A 21,787-nucleotide genomic window follows, 5' to 3' on the forward strand; every position below is an offset into this window, starting at 1 on the left:
GATGACTAGAATAGAACTCTTCAACAACGCATAGTACACATTTGGTGATTACGAATTTCGATTTTGACTTGGACTGGGTCCCGGACTCGGACCCAGAACCGGACTCATACCCGGATCCGGTTCGGACCCGAACCCGGACCTGGACTCGAACCCGGGCTCGGACCCGGACTCGGACCCGGACTCAGACCCGGACTCGGACCCGGACCTTGACCCGGAAAACCACTATGATACCTTAACTAAATAAACCACTATGATTACCTACCATAAAATGTGTAAGTATGATGATGCCAATCTTACTAGCCCCTCCCGCTTAAACCCCCGTACACCGCACCGCATGCGCCGTTAAGTGGGTTAGGTTAGGTTTGAACTGCGATCCTCACAGAACCGAACTGCTATCAGAGAAGTGGGTTAGGTTAGGCTAGAACTACGACCCTTACAGAAGCGAAATGCTAGTAGAAAAGTGGGTGGTTTTACCTCCTTTTCTACATAGTGTACCATCTACAATAATCTTTCACCGGCCCCCATAGAAAAACACGTAAAAACAAGTCTAGCAGATGTCATTTCGAGGTTTGATGCGGCCCAGGTCACTATAACCGAGTTACGCAACGAAGTCACCAGTTTGCGAAACAGTGCCCTTACTCGGTCGGCGGCGTCGAATTTCAAGAGCGATGACCGGCAAGCCACGAGCGCCGAGTCGGTCAGTTTGCATGTTGCTGACACTGTAAAATGTGTCGCATCAGCTGTGTTGCCGCCCGCGAGCCTCCCGCGCGCGCGCCCTCCCCCCGCCTCCTCCAAATCACGTCATCGTATTTACGCGGATGTCGTCGCCGGTCCGAAAGTCGCATCGAACCGGGTTAGTGTACCTGTAAAGGGTACTGATCGAGCGGCTTCCAAGGAGAAGCTCCCTGTTGCCAGTATGGATGAGGAGGATTTCACACTGGTATCAAGAAAGAAGAAGGCGCGCACGGCGCCTCGTAAGACTCAGTGTGGTACCGCCGAACCGGCTAATTCTGGCTTGCGGATTGCTACACCGAGTAAGGCGCTGTACGTATCGCGCTTGCATTACACAGCCACGGCTGCTGAAGTGGTGGAGTATGTACACCAGAAGACCGGCTACACGCTGAGGGTGTTCCAGCTTCGATCGCGCCACTACGTGCACTTCAACTCTTTTGTGGTGCGCGTGCCGCGACCGCTGCAGGGGACCATCGAGTGCACCGACTTCTGGCCGAAAGGTGTCGTGTTTCGGAGGTTCCGGGGCAAACTGCCGAATCCGACACAAGAGCAGCCGATGCAACGGAGCCACGCCGTTTTGTCGACTAAATAGTGTTTAGTTTTAAGTTTATAAAATACATTATGTATGTGCTTGAGCCTCCGGGTCTAAGTCGCACGGACGGCAAGCGGCCTGATGGCCTAACCTTAGTGCCGTGGGAGAGAGGGCGGTGCCTGGTCTGGGACGCTACGTGCGTCAGCACCTTCGCCGCCTCTCATATCAGTCGCACGGCACGCGCGGCCGGAGCGGCGGCCGAGTCTCAGGCGGCGGTGAAGCGCCAAAAGTATGTTCCCTTGGGCTCGGGTTATAATTTCGTCCCTTTTGCGGTGGAAACGGCGGGCTGCTGGGGTGCTGACGCGAAACAATTTGTGCGTGACATAGGCCGTCGACTCAGGCAAAAGGGAGAGGATCCCCGCTCCGAATCATTTCTGGTGCAGAGGCTGTCCATAGCCATTCAGCGGGGTAATGCCGTGAGTGTTATGGGCACTTTTGCACCGGAAGCGATAAGGAACGGGTTTTGACGGATAGTTACTTTCGTAATTATTTAAGATGTATTTTGTATTGTGTCCAATTTGTACATAAATAATAAATTTATGTATGTTAGTCTGTAAGGTATTTGTAATATGGGCCTTGTTGCCTGAATTAAATTTCTAAATAAATAAATAAATAGAAGTCGGTTTTTTTTCTTAAAAATTATTGATAGTAACTTCCTAGGGCGTTTTTAAAGTAGAATAAATTTGCTACAATGAGACACTAGAATTGTCTCTGTACATCTAATATTTTACCTAAGAACTGATGTAAAATTATAAAATTTTGAAAGGCTTTATCTCGGAAAATATTAAATGTACAGAGACAATTCTAGTGTCTTATTGTAGAAAATTTAGTCTACTTTAAAAACTCCCTAGGAAATTACTATCAAAAACTAGTACTTTAGGGTTATAATCGCCCAAATCTAAAAAAAATTGCGGTTTATTCGATTTTTGACAATTTTGCGTTCGGCGCTCGAGGTCACAAACTTGGATTATTCATTGGGCCAACATCATAAACATGCCTGCAAAAAATCAGAACTACCGGATTTGACGCAAAAGAGCCAGGTTACAAAATTCAACAAAGTTAATACTGGATTATTTTGTAATTAGTACTGTTTTTAAGTACTTGATTTTAATTGTGTGTGTGTAATTATTCACTTCAACCTCTTCCGTCGACATCCTACCGACTGCGCCATGTACTGTTCTTTAATAAAACGATATATGAGGTCTTCAATAGTAGTTTATTTTATCAAAATACACCACTTTATATTTAATTAACATTTCAGTTATCGAGATAGATCCTATCCTCGTAGCTGTCAATAGTAGAAGAGGGCGGGGCTAGTTGTCATAGGTGTCAGGCTAGTCTTGTTAAGGCAGCGTCACACATATCACTTTTAAGGTTCCTTTACACTCTACTACACTAGCTACCTACTTGATTTTAACCTCTAACCGCCCAGAGACCTATAAAAAGGTCTCCTGTTCCATTCTAATTTGAACTTTGTGTTGACAAAATAAAATCTCATTTTGCTTGGTAAGGTTTGACGTATGGGCGGCTAGAGGTTAAGAATGAAACCAGAATGTCTGTTACAAAATAATACATAACTTGTGATCCCTTACAGGAACCCTCTGCGCTCTGCTACTCCGTCAATCCTAAGTCCCTCATATCGGCAGCTTGCCGACAGCAGATAACTCGGTTATGTTAGTCCTTTTACTGCAGTGCCTGAGCGCCTAAACTATCTAGAATAGGTTAAGTGCTTTAAATATTCTAAGCCTTTAATGGGGTGACGTAGATCCCTTCACTTATAGCAGGCAGCTTTGATGAACATTTGTTGTAAAATAAAATTAAAATAATCTTTATGAATCTGAACGAAAATGGACTTTAGCACACTGTTTTCTAAAGTAAAATAAACAAATGCTCATACTGTTCCTATTGCCCCGACCAAAATAAACTATCTATGTGTCTCATATCCCACATGACCTTATACCTATTTAGATTTTCTGACAAATACAAATATCAAATGTACAGACAGCGACAAACAATAATCAATATAATTGCTTGTGTGTATCATTAGGTATTAAAAAAAAAGTAAACAGACAATTTGTAATTTTTCGGGTGGTTACTAGTTATAACATTTATTGGTTAACCAACCAAATACAAAACCGCCTGGATCAGTCACTATATGAATTAACTTTAACCTACATTATTTTAACATGTAATGTTTTCAACTACCCTTAACTGGCTTAAGGAACCATTTGAGGGTAGATTTTGTTTACTTTTTACAAAGTATAGATATAGACATGCATATATGTCGACTGCTGTTATTACACATTGAAAGCCGATCGGTGTCCATAACGTTAAACTTACCTTCGTAAGATATTATCATAATTAAGCCCATTACACCCTTTGATATCCTATCCTCACCTTACCCAATAAACCCATCAACAATATCTTAACGGTCCCAAAATGACCCACATTACCCAAAGGTATTGTTTAATTGTCGACCTCAATTATCGAGGGGCAAGTGACGTGTTAATAACAGTTTAACTAACAATAGGTAGACCTTATGTGGTTGTGATAAGGTTTAAGATGGGTCAAGTTGTTTGTGTTGGAAATTACCTTAGGAATTTAATTTACCTGAAACTATTAGGGCCGTTATGGTCCCGTAAGCAGTTGGGTTGAGAAGGTTATGCTTCGTTACATGTTAAAGGTATTAGATATAGCATTAAGGAAATAGGGAGTACACAAAGGTAAGGAACATTAGCTAAAGTGTAATTCTATGGAACTTGCGAACTATGTAAACAAACAGCCTTATTGAAACTGTCAAAAAATATGAATTTACTAGTGAGATTTGTTTACATAGTTAGCAAGTTCTATAGAATGATACAATATATTACAGCAAATATGGCTATTACGCATTTCGGGAAAGTACTGAATACAACATGGAAGAAAAACATATACCTACATTAATCCAGACAAGAAACGTTTAACAAGGAAGGGTACCCAACTGTCCGACTCCGATTTGATATATTTTGATATATGTTATAGAGTAGTCTAAAATAACGGACACGTATTTTTTTTAGCTGCCCAAACTCAACCTGTTAGGAGAAAATTTATTTTAGAGTTATTTTAGACTACTCTATAACATATATCAAAATAAATCAAATCGGAGTCGGACAGTTGGTTACCCTTCCTTGTAAGTAAAATATGTGTTAGTAACCTATTCGATTAAGTCTTCTTAGTAAGCGCATCCTTCGTATAGAAGAAGAGTCTCAGCGACAGGAAGTAGACGATCTCCATGAAGCTGAGCACACTGCAGCCAAGGAACAGACCCGCCATGCTGCCCACAGCCACTGAACACAAAGGTTATTAGAGTTAGACCAAGAGAAAACGATGTTGATAGCACACGCAGTGCAAGTGCCATATTATACGTCATAATTTCATAAAATGTTTCATCATAGAATTTTCAGATGAATGTTGAAATTGTTGCAGACTTCTCGCGGTTCAATCCTAGCATTAATTCCTATAGTAATAATAAATGATGTATTTTATATTCCAACCCCGTTATCAAAATTATTGTATTCATTGAAAAATAAGGGTTGGCACAAATTCGTACTTGCGCGTTAAGACGATCGTCAAAATCGTAACAAAACCATAACAAATTGATAAATTAGAATCAATCTCACACTTTCAACATTTTATAAATGTATATTATTACCTATTAATCGTAAAGCAATACCTACCTAGCACGTCAGTAAAACCGAAGATTATGTCTCTCCTGTACCGCATCCGGGGATAGGTGACGATGCCCCACTGCAGATTTGTGCCCAGAAACCACTCTTGCAATACCTGAAAAATTAAGGTGCATCTTGTATTCTCCCAAATGTGTGTACAAAGGAAGTAATATTAATGTGATTTTCCTAATTATGTGACAGGGATTACGAGATTGGTAATAATCAATTTCGCAATTTCATTCGGCACTATAATTACGTAGTAACTATTTATTAATCTGTGTCTATTTATTATGCAGCACCGAATATGATGACAAGATACACATAAAAAAGAGAGATTACGAACATAAGACTGTATAACATAGTTGACATCGTCGCAGATGGGAAAACAGCCGCAGTTGATTTTCTTCTTATCCTTGTCTACTTCGAGCTTATACAGCTCATCTGCAATAAAATATATTTACTCTAAATAACTCCTTCTCGACCCACTATCACTAACGTAGCTATAACAGTCGCAAAATCCATGGAAAAAGCAGTCGAAATTTGAAATTTACTGTTGAAAGATAAAATAAATAATTGAATGAATAAATTGGTGTTACGGATGTTACGTCTGGTGGCGCAGTCCTTACCTTTGTATTTAGAGAGACAGCGCATTCCAGCCACATCGCAAATATTTTCATCGCCTGCAAGAAATTATTAGCAATACAACGTAAACAACACTTTAGTGATCGTTTAGGCGTTATTGCAGGTTTTATTGAGAAAGATTGACAACGTGACAAGAAAGAAACACTATTGTACGATTCCCACCTCCAATATTCCCACCGACCGGTTGGAGTCGGGCCGCGCCGGAGCGCATTTTCAATTGCATCTCAAGGTATAAACTCAAGAAAACGCAAGATTAATTAGATTATTAGCAAAATTAATCAACGAATTTTGCTCTCACCAATCCTCCTGTAGAAGTATGGTATACAGCCACAGTACTTCATACACAGCCGGATCCGACACTCCATACGGCACATGGTGTAGGTGTAGACTGAGTTATGCTTTAGCGGGTTTTCATTGAGGAAGCGGCAGCGACGCTGGGCTACACTTAGCCTGAAAATTGTAGTCAGATCAGGCATTTTATAGAGTCTAGAGCGGAAAGAGAAGAGTCATAGAATGTAATGGTTCCCTCATAATTATGGCACTACTTTTCTCTCTCCGTACCCTGACTATACCTACATTAGATAGATAGTTAGATAATTTCTTTATTCATACCCACAATATACATGGAATTGAAAAGTATAATACCTATAAGATAAGAACATAATCGCTAAAAACTATTAACTACTGGCTACCAAATTTTTCGCAACCTCCCGGTCGGTACCCACTTTACACATACATCATTTTAATTTGTGATCTGCAATATTTTTTTCTAGCTTTTTTTAGGAATCAATGTCTTCAAACCTTAAGGATGACTTAAGCTAGGCCGGACCGGAGCTTACGGAGCTTCGTTTTCTATGGAAAGCACCACTCGATCACCGATCAGCCGTCATAGAAACTGACATGTCGGACGCCTCGGCCCGGGTACGGCCCAATCTAGCGTGAGTCATCCTTTACTTTCAGCGAGAAAGTGTCATATTTTCATAGGAATTCATCATTGACTTGGAGTTTATACAATTTTCTTTGACATACTTAGCAGCTTCAGGCGAGGTGTAGACGGTAAGAGCGGTCACATACATCTTCATGTAGAAGTCCTGTGCCGAGTGCTGGAACTTAGTGGATATGTCTGGTACTTCCAGGGGGCCGTGGATGTACACCTACGCAATTTAGATTTCGGCTTATGAAAGAGTCAAAATCTGGTCAACATTATGTACATACGCAATTCCGTTTTATGAAAGAGTCAAACTCTGGTCAAAATTAATGTAAGTAGGTACGCAATTTAGATTTCGGCGTATAAAAGAGTCAAAATCTGGTCAAAATTATGTACGTTCATTAATTCATAGTAAAAACATAGTAAAAAAAACAAAATGTCTCAAAATAAATTCGTAACTTTTTTAGTAATTAATAATACCTAGATTAGTACTGAGGCTAAGGACGGGTTGAAATTTTGAAATTTCTTTAACCACTTGGTTTCTACCTGAGATAATTCCTTGAGTGAGTCTGAGTCTCATGAGTCTAATATCTTAAATCGTACTTATTTCACTATAAAGCTGTAGTACTACCTACTGCCTAGTACCTACTGCCTAATACTCATTATTGTAGGTGTTACCTATGCTATACTTGAATAATTCTGTAAAATAATAATTATATGTATTTAGTAGCATTTGCCATGTAAAAGAAATATGCAGGGATGATAATAGTTTGATAAAATATAATATATGCAGTTGTAACTTACATCATAAGCAGTCGATAAATTAATCACTTGGGCGAACACTTCACCGTCCAAAGGATGAACGAAAAACGTCTCGTTTTGATGTTTTATCACGTCCCATCTATTTGCTTCTCTATACCTGTAAACGAATTAATTGTAACACATGATTTGTATATGAAATTGAAGCTTAGGGTATATTTGAGAGCCCTGTCCAAAAACTCACTTGAACATAAAATGTATATAATAAGTAATTTACATAATAAGTAATATACTCAAACGTTTTCAGCATAAAGCTAGTGATACTCATTATTTCAACTACATGAACAATAAATTCTGTTAGTTGAAAACATTAAAAACAGTAGTAGTAACAATTATTGTTTAGATTAAACAGCTTGAATTATTGATATGATACAAATGACATGATATGAACTTGACACGCACGCATCAAGTAAAAATAAATCAACTTAAGAGTTTTAAAAGTAAGTACGAATAGACCTAAAGGTTTGCTATCCTATTTAGATTTTTAGAACTAGATTTCGGTACTTACGAAGGCGAATTATACTCAGCAACTTTCGAATTGATGGCATAACACAGTCCCATCTCCGTAATAGTGGGTTGCACCTTCAGAAGAATCCCCGAAGCACCTGGACAATAATAATTTCAAAATGTGCGGTCACGCGCTTTCGTAGTAAAATTAAAAAGTATCTCATGATTTTTGTCCTATTCTGTTACCGTTTTTTTCATAGACTTTGTATAACGGTAACAGAATGAAAGAAACGAATACATGGAAATTGTGGGTAATTTTTTTTCTCCTGTTGGGATCGCAAGAGGTCTTGATTCTGAGTAGAAGTAATAAAACAATTCCCAATCTAAAAAATCTAGTATATACATTTAAATAAAATTACCTATGGTCAATGTGGGTCCAAAATGAGCAGTCAAGTTGAGAAGGGTGGGTAGATATTCGGTGGTAGGTATTGGGTCATACTCGGGTAGTTCCTCGAAATTCTTGTACGTTGAGTTGGATAGTTGCATAATGAACTTTTTGAGGGCTGTCTTGTCTGGGACTGGGGAGTTTCTGCAAAATGAGGCTTGATGAGAAAAATATGACTGCGAATTTAGTCCGATTAACAAAGTGAATGAAAGAAACGAGAAAAAAATGCTGTACACAAAAGTGTCAAAAACAATCCTGATCAAGAAAACCGGATGTTTTTTAAAATTTTGCTGTTACTTTTACTATTCATAAAGTATTTAGTAGTAACACGTATGCCATGCACAGGTCCTAATAATTTTGTAGATTATGGAACATGTATCAAAAAACCTGCTTTTCATTCTAATTTAAATTGTTTCGATTATTATTCACTAACGCATAAGATACGCTGAACACTGAAATATCTTCTTCTTCTTCCAGTGCCATCTCCTACCGGAGGTCGGCTATCAAGAGGGCTATACGAACTTTAAACACAGCTGCTCGGAATAATGAGCGTGTGCTCTGTTTGAACCATGTTTGGAGATTTTTGTGCCATGAGTTACTGAATCATCTAAAAGTATTATAATTTTACAATACTCTACTTACCTCACATAGAGCTCCAGTTTCTTCGCATCAATCCTCCGATGCGGGCAGATGGTGACACAAGGAAACGTGGTGTTCCACGCGAACATGTCCCGGTCCATGGAGACCACGGTGGGCGAGGACTGGTAGCGCTCCCACGTAGTGCTGGACAGGTACACGGAGCCGAAGACGGACAGGATCACCAGAGCTAGCCAGAGCAAGCTGGGAAATAAATAAATGATTCGTAAAGACATGACAGAGCCAATATCTTGAGCAAGAAGAAAGAAAAGGCTGAAGAGGTGGATGGATTCGGTTATGAAAGACGTATAGACCTATAATGTTTTGGACAAGGCAAAGTGGATTGAGAAAACAAGGAAAACATACTGATGCTGTACACCAGATGGAAATTTAGTGCCAAGGAAATCGAGAGAGAACTATAGGGATACAATGGAACAAAGAGGGACAGTGATTTTTTTTTTGGGTCCATAAACAAAATATGACTAATTTCCTTCTGTTGCAATTTGGAGGTGTGAAAAAAGGTTATATAGGAGAGATCACCAGAAGAAAAGAGAGCGCTGGTTGATTCAGCAGGTATTTTATAACTACAGGACTTACACTTCCAAAGGATGTCTCCCAGGCGCAACAAGATGGTTCAGTCCGTGTATAGATGATGTATCCAGAAAGATCACCAAGTACGACGCTGCTTTCTTCTTCACAGCTTGAAAGAGCAACTTCGCTTTGCTTGGTTCCTCAGGTTGTACGTATTTTGAGGTTGCTGCTGAGCGATAGTCCTCTTGGATAATGCGAGCTTGGTATGTGCGTTCAGAGAACATGGTTATGGATTGAGGTAACAAGTATTAAGTGATGATTTTTGCCTAGAAAGGTGTAAAGGACTGAATAAATAAACAGTGATTTACACACGAAACGACACGAAGAAAGAAAAGATTCAATAATATTGAAGAAAAGACAGAGCCCTGTAAGTCAATCACGTGCCAGAAAAAATTGTAAACTCTTGTTTTGTAAACCAGCTTTAGGTAAATACTTTCATGAATATTATTAGAAATAGACCAAGCATAATATAATTAAAACAGAAAAGACTAGTAAACGAAAACAAGAGGGCCAGTAAATTGAAACGTGATAGAAACATAACTATCCATACATCATGCGAATAATGAGTAAGTTTGACAATACTTTTTAATTACAAAAATTAATATAAATTGCAGTTAATATTTTTTATGAAGGCCGATAGGGGAAAAGATACAATTTAAAAAATCATGTAAGGAAACGATTTTCACTGCCCAAAGCCCTTTCAGGTAATGATCAACAAAATAATAGAACTGTTACAATTCGTGACAAACTTTCATTAGTCAATCGTTTAATAATAAATTAACCCAATGATTCCACCACAATTATGTGTAATTTTAATGAGTTTCCACTCGAAAGGTGATGTTATCCATTTTGTCATGATTGCGGCTGTCACGGTAGCTATTATAATGTTATGTGGTCTAATTGTGTTTGAATTATTAAACCCACCGGTTGAAATATTGTTTGTTTATTAATCAACTTGCAATTTGCAATTGGACAAATGTATAAAATTACATGATGCACAGTTCGGCTTTCGAGCCGGTTTATCTACCGAAAGTGCCATCATTTGTCTAAAGCAAGCTGTGGAGTACTACACACGCAGAAATACACCTGTTTATGCGTGTTTTCTCGATCTTTCCAAAGCTTTCGATCTTGTTAACTATGATTTACTTTGGAATAAGCTTGATGAAGTGCATTTTCCTAAGGAGCTCACGCGCATATTCAGGTGTCGGTATGCTGGCCAAAGAAATTGTGTTCGCTGGGGTAGTGTGTTGTCGGACGAGTACGGCCTTGAGTGCGGGGTGCGGCAGGGGGGACTGACCTCACCTAAACTTTTCAATTTGTATATCGATGCCTTGATCGGCGAGCTCAGCAGTACACGTGTGGGCTATCATATAGCTAGGGTATGCTTCAATAACATAAGCTACGCCGATGACATGGTACTGTTGAGCCCGTCGGTCGGTGGTCTGAGATTGCTTATTGAGAGGTGTGAGTCATATGCCCTAGCGCATAACCTTAAATATAATGTAAGCAAGAGCGAATATATGGTTTTCAAAGCGGGAAGCAAGTGCCCATCACACATCCCACCCATTTGTTTGAATGGCATGCAACTGAAAAGGGTTACCTCTTTTAAATACCTTGGGCACTTGGTAACCGACGATTTCCGTGATGACGCTGATATCGAGAGGGAGCGGAGGGCCTTGGCCGTGAGGGCCAATATGATAGCTCGCAGGTTCAGCCGGTGTACAGCGCAAGTAAAAATAACATTATTTCGAGCGTTCTGTACATCGCTGTACACCTGCAGCCTGTGGACTCGATACACGCAAAGGGCTTTTAATGCCATGCGCGTACAATATAATGACGCGTTCAGGGTACTGTTGCGGCTGCCTCGGTACTGCAGTGCGTCCGGCATGTTCGCTGATGCTCATGTGGACGGATTCCACGCGACACTGCGCAAGCGCTGCGCCGCGACGCTCCGCAGGGTGCGCGACAGCCGCCACAGTCTCCTGGCCGTCGTGGCTGGCAGATGGGACAGTGGCCTGATAAGGCACTGGTCCTCTCTGCATTTGTCTTTAGTACCTAAGATAGTCATTTAAGTTTTTATTTTTAAGTTAACCTTAGCTATAAGTTTTAAATTGTTAAGATGTACTAACAAAATATGGACCATGTTTGTCTGAAATAAACGCATTTTATTTTTTTATTTTTTTTTTTTTATTAACCGAGATGTAAAATAAATTAATAACGACCATGCTGAGCGCCTGTTAAAATGGTACGAGCAATGGTTGCTGTAATGAAAATGCTTTTATCTACACACATATCATAAACTGTCTATGATGCCTTCAAAATTCGTAAATAATGGCCCACATTACGATAAACTGTTTTGTTACAGCAAATTTCTTATCTGTGAAAATGTGGTAATAGCTTCATTACTATATCAAAACCGATTTGGTAATGCATTTCAAATTTCGAACATCTCTGAAAAAAAAGCAATTTGATTTGACCCCTATTCTAATATCAGTTGAGATGACGTTCTATTCGAAATCAAATGACAATTGCATACAATATTGACAAATCTCGCATGTAAGTTGGTATCGGACGATATGGTAATCGACCCCGACTCTAGTTTGTCTCTGAATTAAAAAAAAAACTACGGATTCGTGACGTGCGAAAAAAGTTTTCATTTGCCGCCATTTGACGTACAGTTTATCTTTTAATTAGTTTATAAGTAAAAAATAATTTGTTTTGTTGTTTTTAAAGGAACTATAACAAAAGTTTCGTGTAAAATGTGCGATAAAGATATTTCGTAAACGCCATCTCATATCCGCGAGTTCCGCCAGAGACCAAAGTCGGCTGTAATATGAAGTTAGTGAATATATCATAGAAAGTTTATAATATGTGTGTAGATAAAGCAGTGTATGTAACTGTACATAATTAGGCATTAAAACACTCGTGTGATACTATTATGAAACTCATTTCATTCGTTTCATAAACCCACACTCGTATTTTAATGCCTTTCATTATGTAGCAGTCACATAAACTACTATTATTCTCTAGTAAATGTAAATATATCCCTTAATATCAGGCTAATTAGTTAGCATACGTATGCCTAGCGTACTTACCATATGAATCATGTTGATGTGGTGGGGACCACTCAAGGGTAAACAGGATATCTTAGACCAGTCAAATCTTACAAAAAAATCTCCTAAAAAAACAATGCGTGATGTAGTTCTATATTTTTTTTATATTGTTTGGAGTCCTTGGAGGAATGTGAAACTATGTTTTGCAAGCAAAAAAAAGTTGTGCTCCCTGCGTAATTTGCAAAAAACTGCAAAAATTTCGGAGTTTTTTCAGTTTTTGCACTTTTATTAAAAAGCTATGGGTTTTTGACGCTGCTGCCCGTCCACCGGTGGTCTTAGACGTAGTTTAAGGACATACCCGGGTCCATCCGGGGTATTTAATTGTGTATGTGTAATTATTCACTTCAACCTCTTCCGTCGACATCCTACCGACTGCGCCATGTACTGTTCTTTAATAAAACGATATACCAGGACTTCAATAGTAGTTTATTTTATCAAAATACACCACTTTATATTTAATTAACATTTCAGTTATCGAGATAGATCCTATCCTCGTAGCTGTCAATGGTAGAAGAGGGCGGGGCTAGATGTCATAGGTATCAGGCTAGTCGTGTTAAGGCAGCGTCACACATATCACTGTTAAGGATTACACTCTACTACACTACCTACCTACTTGATTTTAACCTCTAACCGCCCAGAGACCTATAAAAAGGTCTCCTGTTCCATTCTAATTTGAACTTTGTGTTGACTAAATAAAATCTAATTTTGCTTGGTAAGGTTTGACGTATGGGCGGCTAGAGGTTAAGAATGAAACCAGAATGTCTGTTACAAAATAATACATAACTTGTGATCCCTTACAGGAACCCTCTGCGCTCTGCTACTCCGTCAATCCTAAGTCCCTCATATCGGCAGCTTGCCGACAGCAGATAACTCGGTTATGTTAGTCCTTTTACTGCAGTGCCTGAGCGCCTAAACTATCTAGAATAGGTTAAGTGCTTTAAATATTCTAAGCCTTTAATGGGGTGACGTAGATCCCTTCACTTATAGTAGGCAGCTTTGTTTGCTGTAAAATAAAATTAAAATAATCTTTATGAATCTGAACGAAAATGGACTTTAGCACACTGTTTTCTAAAGTAAAATAAACCAATGCTCATATTGTTTCTGTTGCCCCGACCAAAATAAACTATCTATGTGTCTCATATCCCACATGACCTTATACCTATTACCTATTTAGATTTTCTGACAAATACAAATATCAAATGAACAGACAGCGACAAACAATGATCAATAAAATTGCTTGTGTGTATCTATAGGTATTTAAAAAAAAGTAAGGAATGGAATTCCTTGCCGGCGTCTATATTTCCGTGTTCTTATAACCCGGCAACCTTCAAATCAAGAGTGAACAGGCACCTTCTGGGCGAGCTCGCTCCATCGTAGGCCACGTCTACGCCTCGGCTAGTCTGTGGCCATGAGTAAGCCCATTCATAATAATAAAAAAAAAAAAAAGTAAACAGACAATTTGTAATTTTTCGGGTAGTTACTAGTTATAACATTTATTGGTTAACCAACCAAATACAAAACCGCCTGGATCAGTCACTAAACGAATTGACTTTAACCTACATAATTTGATCATGTAATATTTTCAACTACCCTTAACTGGCTTAAGGAACCATTTGAGGGTAGATTTTGTTTACTTTTTACAAAGTATAGATATAGACATGCATATATGTCGACTGCTGTTATTACACATTGAAAGCCGATCGGTGTCCATAACGTTAAACTTACCTTCGTAAGATATTATCATAATTTAAGCCCATTACACCCTTTGATATCCTATCCTCACCTTACCCAATAAACCCATCAACAATATCTTAACGGTCCCAAAATGACCCACATTACCCAAAGGTATTGTTTAATTGTCGACCTCAATTATCGAGGGGCAAGTGACGTGTTAATAACAGTTTAACTAACAATAGGTAGACCTTATGTGGTTGTGATAAGGTTTAAGATGGGTCAAGTTGTTTGTGTTGGAAATTACCTTAGGAATTTAATTTACCTGAAACTATTAGGGCCGTTATGGTCCCGTAAGCAGTTGGGTTGAGAAGGTTATGCTTCGTTACATGTTAAAGGTATTAGATATAGCATTAAGGAAATAGGGAGTACACAAAGGTAAGGAACATTAGCTAAAGTGTAATTCTATGGAACTTGCTAACTATGTAAACAAACAGCCTTATTGAAACTGTCAAAAAATATAAATTTACTAGTGAGATTTGTTTACATAGTTAGCAAGTTCTATAGAATGACACTATATATTACACCAAATATGTCTATTGTACCGATATGTTTACGCATTTCGAGATCGTACTGAATACAACATGAAAGAGAAACACATACCTACATTAATCCAGACAAGAAATGTTTAAGTAAAATATTTGTAAGTAACCTATTCGATTAAGTCTTCTTAGTAAGCGCATCCTTCGTATAAAAGAAGAGTCTCAGCGACAGGAAGTAGACGATCTCCATGAAGCTGAGCACACTGCAGCCCAGGAACAGACCCGCCATACTGCCGACAGCCACTGAACACAAAGGTTATTAGAGTTAGACCAAGAGAAAACGATGTTGATAGCACACGCAGTGCAAGTGCCATTTTATACGTCATAATTTCATAAAATGTTTCATCATAGAATTTTCAATTGAATGTTGAAATTGTTGCAGACTTCTCGCGGTTCAATCCTAGCATTAATTCCTATAGTAATAATAAATGATGTATTTTATATTCCAACCCCGTTATCAAAATTATTGTATTCATTGAAAAATAAGGGTTGGCACAAATTCGTACTTGCGCGTTAAGACGATCGTCAAAATCGTAACAAAACCATAACAAATTGATAAATTAGAATCAATCTCACACTTTCAACAATTTATAAATGTATATTATTACCTATTAATCGTAAAGCAATACCTACCTAGCACGTCAGTAAAACCGAAGATTATGTCTCTCCTGTACCGCATCCGGGGATAGGTGACGATGCCCCACTGCAGATTTGTGCCCAGAAACCACTCTTGCAATACCTGAAAAATTAAGGTGCATCTTGTATTGTCCCAAATGTGTGTACAAATGATAATATTAATGTGATTTTCCTAATTATGTGACAGGGATTACGAGATTGGTGATACTTAATCAATTTCGCAATTTCATTCGGCACTATAATTACGTAGTAACTACATATTTATTAATCTGTGACTATTAATGCAGCACCGAATATGATGACAAGATACACATAAAAAAGAGAGATTACGAACATAAGACTGTATAACATAGTTGACATCGTCGCAGATGGGAAAACAGCCACAGTTGATTTTCTTCTTATCCTTGTCTACTTCGAGCTTATACAGCTCATCTGCAATAAAATATATTTACTCTAAATAACTCCTTCTCGGCCCACTATCACTAACGTAGCTATAACAGTCGTAAAATCCATGGAAAAAGCAGTCGAAATTTGAAATTTACTGTTGAAAGATAAAATAAATAATTTAATGAATAAATTGTTGTTACGGATGTTACGTCTGGTGGCGCAGTCCTTACCTTTGTATTTAGAGAGACAGCGCATTCCAGCCACATCGCAAATATTTTCATCGCCTGCAAGAAATTATTAGCAATACAACGTAAATAACACTTTAGTGATCGTTTAGGCGTTATTGCAAATTTTATTGAGAAAGATTGACAACGTGACAAGAAAGAAACACTATTGTACGATTCCCACCTCCAATATTCCCACCGACCGGTTGGAGTCGGGCCGCGCCGGAGCGCATTTTCAATTGCATCTCAAGGTATAAACTCAAGAAAACGCAAGATTAATTAGATTGTTAGCAGAATTAATCAACAAATTTTGCTCTCACCAATCCTCCTATAGAAGTAAGGTATACAGCCACAGTACTTCATACACAGCCGGATCCGACACTCCATACGGCACATGGTGTAGGTGTAGACAGAGTTATGCTTTAGCGGGTTTTCGTTAAGGAAGCGGCAGCGACGCTGGGCTACACTTAGCCTGAAAATTGTAGTCAGATCAGGCATTTTATAGAGTCTAGAGCGGAAAGAGAACATTAGATTGATAGTTAGACAATTTCTTTATTCATACCCACAATATACATGGAATTGAAAAGTATAATACCTGTAAGATAAGAACATTATTGCTAAAAACTATTAACTACCACTGGCTACCAAGTGATATAGAGCTAGGGAAAATCTAAGGATTTTTCGCAACCTCCCGGTCGGTACCCACTTTACACATACATCATTTTAATTTGTGATCTGCGATATTTTTTTCTAGCTTTTTTTTAGGAATCAATGTCTTCAAACCTTAAGGATGACTTAAGCTAGGCCAGACCGGAGCTTACGGAGCTTCGTTTTCTATGGAAAGCACCACTTGATCACCGTTCAGCCGTCACAGAAAATGTCGGACGCCTCGGCCCGGGTACGGCCCAATCAAGCGTGAGTCATCCTTTACTTTCAGCGAGAAAGTGTCATATTTTCATAGGAATTCCTCATTGAGTTGGAGTTTACACAATTTTCTTTGACTTACTTAGCAGCTTCAGGCGAGGTGTAGACGGTAAGAGCGGTCACATACATCTTCATGTAGAAGTCCTGTGCCGAGTGCTGGAACTTGGTGGATATGTCTGGTACCTCCAGGGGGCCGTGGATGTACACCTACGCAATTTAGATTTCGGCTTATGAAAGAGTAAAAATCTGGTCAACATTATGTACGTACGCAATTCCTTTTTATGAAAGAGTAAAACTGTGGTCAAAATTAATGTAAGTACGCAATTTAGATTTCGGCGTATAAAAGAGTCAAAATCTGGTCAAAATTATGTACGTTAATTAATTCATAGTAAAAAATATCATAGTAAAAAAAAAACATAATGTGCCAAAATAAATTCGTAACTTGTTTAGTAATTAATAGTACCTATTAGTACTGGGGCTAAGGACAGATTGAATTTTGGAAATTTCTTTAACCACTTGGTTTCTACCTGAGATAGTTCCTTTAAGAATACAAAAACATGAGTCTAGTTAATATCTTAAATCGTACTTATTTCACTATAAAGCTGTAGTACTACCTACCTACCTACTGCCTAGTACTGCCTAAGAGTGACATTCCATTTCCAACTGCAGCTGCAATACTTTTCATTTACTTACTATGGAAATTGACAATGACAGCGACGCGTTTCCATAGTAAAATGAACAGTATTGCAGCTGCACTTGGAAATGGAATGTCACTTTAAAGGTGACAGTCCATTTCCAACGACAGCTGCATTACTGTTCATTTTACTGTGGAAATTGACAATAACAGCGACGCGTTCAGTACTAGTAGTGCAGCTGCAGTCAGAAATGGAATGTTACCATTATACTCATTATTGTAGGTGTTACCTATGCTATAATTGAATAATTCTGTAAAATAATAATTATATGTATTTAGTAGCATTTGCCATGTAAAAGAAATATGCAGGGATGATAATAGTTTGATAAAATATAAGCAGTTGTAACTTACATCATAAGCAGTCGATAAATTAATCACTTGGGCGAACACTTCACCGTCCAAAGGATGAACGAAAAACGTCTCGTTTTGATGTTTTATCACGTCCCATCTATTTGCTTCTCTATACCTGTAAACGAATTAATTGTAACACATGATTTGTATATGAAATTGAAGCTTAGGGTATATTTGAGAGCCCTGTCCAAAAACTCACTTGAACATAAAATGTATATAATAAGTAATTTACATAATAATAAAACTCAAACGTTTTCAGCATAAAGCTAGTGATAAGTACTCATTGGTTCAACTACATAAAAATTTAATTCTGTTAGTTAATTAAGTACGCATTTCCTGCCAAAAGTACAAACAAATATTGGGACAAAAACCTGAACACTAATTTATAAGCTGTTTAATCTAAACAATTATTGTTTAGATTAAACAGCTTGAATTATTGATATGATACAAATGACATAATATGAACTTGACACGCACGCATCAAGTAAAAATAAATCAACTTAAGAGTTTTAAAAGTAAGTACGAATAGACCTAAAGGTTTGCTATCCTATTTAGATTTTTAGAACTAGATTTCGGTATTTACGAAGGCGAATTATACTCAGCAACTTTCGAATTGATGGCATAACACAGTCCCATCTCCGTAATAGTGGGTTGCACCTTCAGAAGAATCCCCGAAGCACCTGGACAATAATAATTTCAAAATGTGCGGTCACGCGCTTTCGTAGTAAAATTAAAAAGTATCTCATGATTTTTGTCCTATTCTGTTACCGTTTTTTTCATAGACTTTGTATAACGGTAACAGAATGAAAGAAACGAATAGATGGAAATTGTGGGTAATTTTTTTTCTCCTGTTGGGATCGCAAGAGGTCTTTATTCTGAGTAGAAGTAATAAAACAATTCCCAATCTAAAAAATGTAGTATATACATTTAAATAAAATTACCTATGGTCAATGTGGGTCCAAAATGAGCAGTCAAGTTGAGAAGGGTGGGTAGATATTCGGTGGTAGGTATTGGGTCATACTCGGGTAGTTCCTCGAAATTCTTGTACGTTGAGTTGGATAGTTGCATAATGAACTTTTTGAGGGCTGTCTTGTCTGGGACTGGGGAGTTTCTGCAAAATGAGGCTTGATGAGAAAAATATGACTGCGAATTTAGTCCGATTAACAAAGTGAATGAAAGAAACGAGAAAAAAATGCTGTACACAAAAGTGTCAAAAACAATCCTGATCAAGAAAACCGGATGTTTTTTAAAATTTTGCTGTTACTTTTACTATTCATAAAGTATTTAGAAGTAATACGTATGCCATGCACAGGTCCTAATAATTTTGTAGATTATGGAACATGTATCAAAAAACCTGCTTTTCATTCTAATTTAAATTGTTTCGATTATTATTCACTAACGCATAAGATACGCTGAACACTGAAATATCTTCTTCTTCTTCCAGTGCCATCTCCTACCGGAGGTCGGCTATCAAGAGGGCTATACGAACTTTAAACACAGCTGCTCGGAATAATGAGCGAGAGCACACGCGTTTGAACCATGTTTGGAGATTTTTGTGCCATGAGTTACTGAATCATCTGAAAGTATTATAATTTTACAATACTCTACTTACCTCACATAGAGCTCCAGTTTGTTCTCATCAATCCTCCGATGCGGGCAGATGGTGACACAAGGAAACGTGGTGTTCCACGCGAACATGTCCCGGTCCATGGAGACCACGGTGGGCGAGGACTGGTAGCGCTCCCACGTAGTGCTGGACAGGTACACGGAGCCGAAGACGGACAGGATCACCAGAGCTAGCCAGAGCAAGCTGAGAAATAAATAAATGATTCGTAAAGACATGACAGAGCCAATATCTTGAGCAAGAAGAAAGAAAAGGCTGAAGAGGTGGATGGATTCGGTTATGAAAGACGTATAGACCTATAATGTTTTGGACAAGGCAAAGTGGATTGAGAAAACAAGGAAAACATACTGATGCTGTACACCAGATGGAAATTTAGTGCCAAGGAAATCGAGAGAAAACTATAGGGATACAATGGAACAAAGAGGGACAGTGATTTTTTTTGGGTCCATAAACAAAATATGACTAATTTCCTTCTGTGGCAATTTGGAGGTGTGAAAAAAGGTTGTATAGGAGAGATCACCAGAAGAAAAGAGAGCGCTGGTTGATTCAGCAGGTATTTTATAACTACAGGACTTACACTTCCAAAGGATGTCTCCCAGGCGCAACAAGATGGTTCAGTCCGTGTATAGATGATGTATCCAGAAAGATCACCAAGTACGACGCTGCTTTCTTCTTCACAGCTTGAAAGAGCAACTTCGCTTTGCTTGGTTCCTCAGGTTGTACGTATTTTGAAGTTGCTGCTGAGCGATAGTCCTCTTGGATAATGCGAGCTTGGTATGTGCGTTCAGAGAACATGGTTATGGATTGAGGTAACAAGTATTAAGTGATGATTTTTGCCTAGAAAGGTGTAAAGGACTGAATAAATAAACAGTGATTTATATACACGAAGAAAGAAAAGATTCAATAATATTGAAGAAAAGACAGAGCCCTGTAAGTCAATCACGTGCCAGAAAAAATTGTAAACTCTTGTTTTGTAAACCAGCTTTAGGTAAATACTTTCATGAATATTATTCGAAATAGACCAAGCATAATATAATTAAAACAGAAAAGACTAGTAAACGAAAACAAGAGGGCCAGTAAATTGAAACGTGATAGAAACATAACTATCCATACATCATGCGAATAATGAGTAAGTTTGACAATACTTTTTAATTACAAAAATTAATATAAATTGCAGTTAATATTTTTTATGAAGGCCGGTAGGGGAAAAGATACAATTTAAAAAATCATGTAAGGAAATGATTTTCACTGCCCAAAGCCCTTTCAGGTAATGATCAACAAAATAATAGAACTGTTACAAATCGTGACAAACTTTCATTAGCCAATCGTTTAATAATAAATTAACCCAATGATTCCACCGCTGTTATGTGTAATTTTAATGAGTTTCCACTCGAAAGGTGATGTTATCCATTTTGTCATGATTGCGGCTGTCACGGTAGCTATTATAATGTTATGTGGTCTAATTGTGTTTGAATTATTAAACCCACCGGTTGAAATATTGTTTGTTTATTAACCAAGATATAAAATAATTTAATAACGACCATGCTGAGCGCCTGTTAAAATGGTACGAGCAATGGTTGCTGTAATGAAAATGCTTTTATTCTCTAGTAAATGTAAATATATCCCTTAATATCAGCCTAATTAGTTAGCATACGTATGCCTAGCGTACTTACCATATGAATCATGTTGATACCCCACCACTCAAGGGTAAACAGGATATATCTAGAAACTTTAAAACTTTAACTTCAACACGAATAAAAAGATTTGAGTCATCTCATAATGTTTCCTTCACCTAAAAGATGGAACGTTTACCTGTTAAATCTTAGTATTGTTTAAAAAATAATAATTTGAGGTAAATTGTTACTTATGTAACGAACGATAGACGTGATCGTTTTAATTCACACTTAAAAAAAAAACACTTCACAGATAATTTGACATTGGCACCGTGCACTTAGCACTTCCATCCAAACCAAACATTCATAAATATCCATTAAAAACAAAGAATTTTTAAAAATTGAAAAA

At 38.0% G+C, this 21,787-nt stretch overlaps 4 protein-coding genes across 4 annotated transcripts in view; 1 reads left to right on the plus strand and 3 right to left on the minus strand.

Moving 5' to 3' along the window:
* LOC134664315 (neurexin-4) overlaps nucleotides 1-21,787 on the minus strand; it is a 426,329-nt gene that overhangs the window by 102,960 nt on the left and 301,582 nt on the right. The gene's annotated exons all lie outside the window — the stretch shown is intronic.
* Nucleotides 624-1,328, plus strand: LOC134664771 (uncharacterized). Its single transcript, XM_063521514.1, has 2 exons — nucleotides 624-857; nucleotides 902-1,328. The coding sequence occupies exons 1-2, from the start codon at nucleotides 819-821 to the stop codon at nucleotides 1,322-1,324; spliced, it is 462 nt and encodes a 153-aa protein (XP_063377584.1). The 5' UTR covers nucleotides 624-818; the 3' UTR covers nucleotides 1,325-1,328.
* Nucleotides 4,508-10,051, minus strand: LOC134664773 (sodium channel protein Nach-like). Its single transcript, XM_063521515.1, has 11 exons — nucleotides 9,546-10,051; nucleotides 8,955-9,152; nucleotides 8,287-8,456; nucleotides 7,929-8,025; nucleotides 7,406-7,520; nucleotides 6,703-6,827; nucleotides 5,972-6,123; nucleotides 5,658-5,711; nucleotides 5,375-5,472; nucleotides 5,041-5,146; nucleotides 4,508-4,650 (listed from the first exon to the last, which is right to left on the minus strand). Exons 1-11 carry the CDS (start codon nucleotides 9,761-9,763, stop codon nucleotides 4,526-4,528), a joined length of 1,458 nt encoding a protein of 485 aa, XP_063377585.1. The 5' UTR covers nucleotides 9,764-10,051; the 3' UTR covers nucleotides 4,508-4,525.
* On the minus strand, nucleotides 14,033-21,021 carry LOC134664286 (sodium channel protein Nach-like). The gene is made up of 11 exons (XM_063520846.1): nucleotides 20,343-21,021; nucleotides 19,754-19,951; nucleotides 19,083-19,252; nucleotides 18,725-18,821; nucleotides 18,142-18,256; nucleotides 17,179-17,303; nucleotides 16,493-16,644; nucleotides 16,179-16,232; nucleotides 15,896-15,993; nucleotides 15,559-15,664; nucleotides 14,033-15,168 (listed from the first exon to the last, which is right to left on the minus strand). Exons 1-11 carry the CDS (start codon nucleotides 20,558-20,560, stop codon nucleotides 15,044-15,046), a joined length of 1,458 nt encoding a protein of 485 aa, XP_063376916.1. The 5' UTR covers nucleotides 20,561-21,021; the 3' UTR covers nucleotides 14,033-15,043.

This window comes from Cydia fagiglandana, chromosome 5, assembly GCF_963556715.1.
Source record: "Cydia fagiglandana chromosome 5, ilCydFagi1.1, whole genome shotgun sequence".
NCBI lineage: Eukaryota > Metazoa > Arthropoda > Insecta > Lepidoptera > Tortricidae > Cydia > Cydia fagiglandana.

Coding starts and splice junctions, on each gene's coding strand:
- LOC134664773 (XM_063521515.1), bottom strand. CDS start 9,763: ATGTTCTCTGAACGCACATACCAAGCTCGCATTATCCAAGAGGACTAT. Junction 8,026..8,286: donor TGGACCCACATTGACCATAG/GTAATTTTATTT, acceptor ATTATTGTCCAG/GTGCTTCGGGGATTCTTCTG. Junction 6,124..6,702: donor ACCTCGCCTGAAGCTGCTAA/GTATGTCAAAGA, acceptor TACAATTTTCAG/GCTAAGTGTAGCCCAGCGTC.
- LOC134664771 (XM_063521514.1), top strand. CDS start 819: ATGTCGTCGCCGGTCCGAAAGTCGCATCGAACCGGGTTA. Junction 858..901: donor AGTCGCATCGAACCGGGTTA/GTGTACCTGTAA, acceptor TCCAAGGAGAAG/CTCCCTGTTGCCAGTATGGA.
- LOC134664286 (XM_063520846.1), bottom strand. CDS start 20,560: ATGTTCTCTGAACGCACATACCAAGCTCGCATTATCCAAGAGGACTAT. Junction 19,952..20,342: donor GGGAGACATCCTTTGGAAGT/GTAAGTCCTGTA, acceptor TTTATTTCTCAG/CTTGCTCTGGCTAGCTCTGG. Junction 19,253..19,753: donor AAACTGGAGCTCTATGTGAG/GTAAGTAGAGTA, acceptor CTCATTTTGCAG/AAACTCCCCAGTCCCAGACA.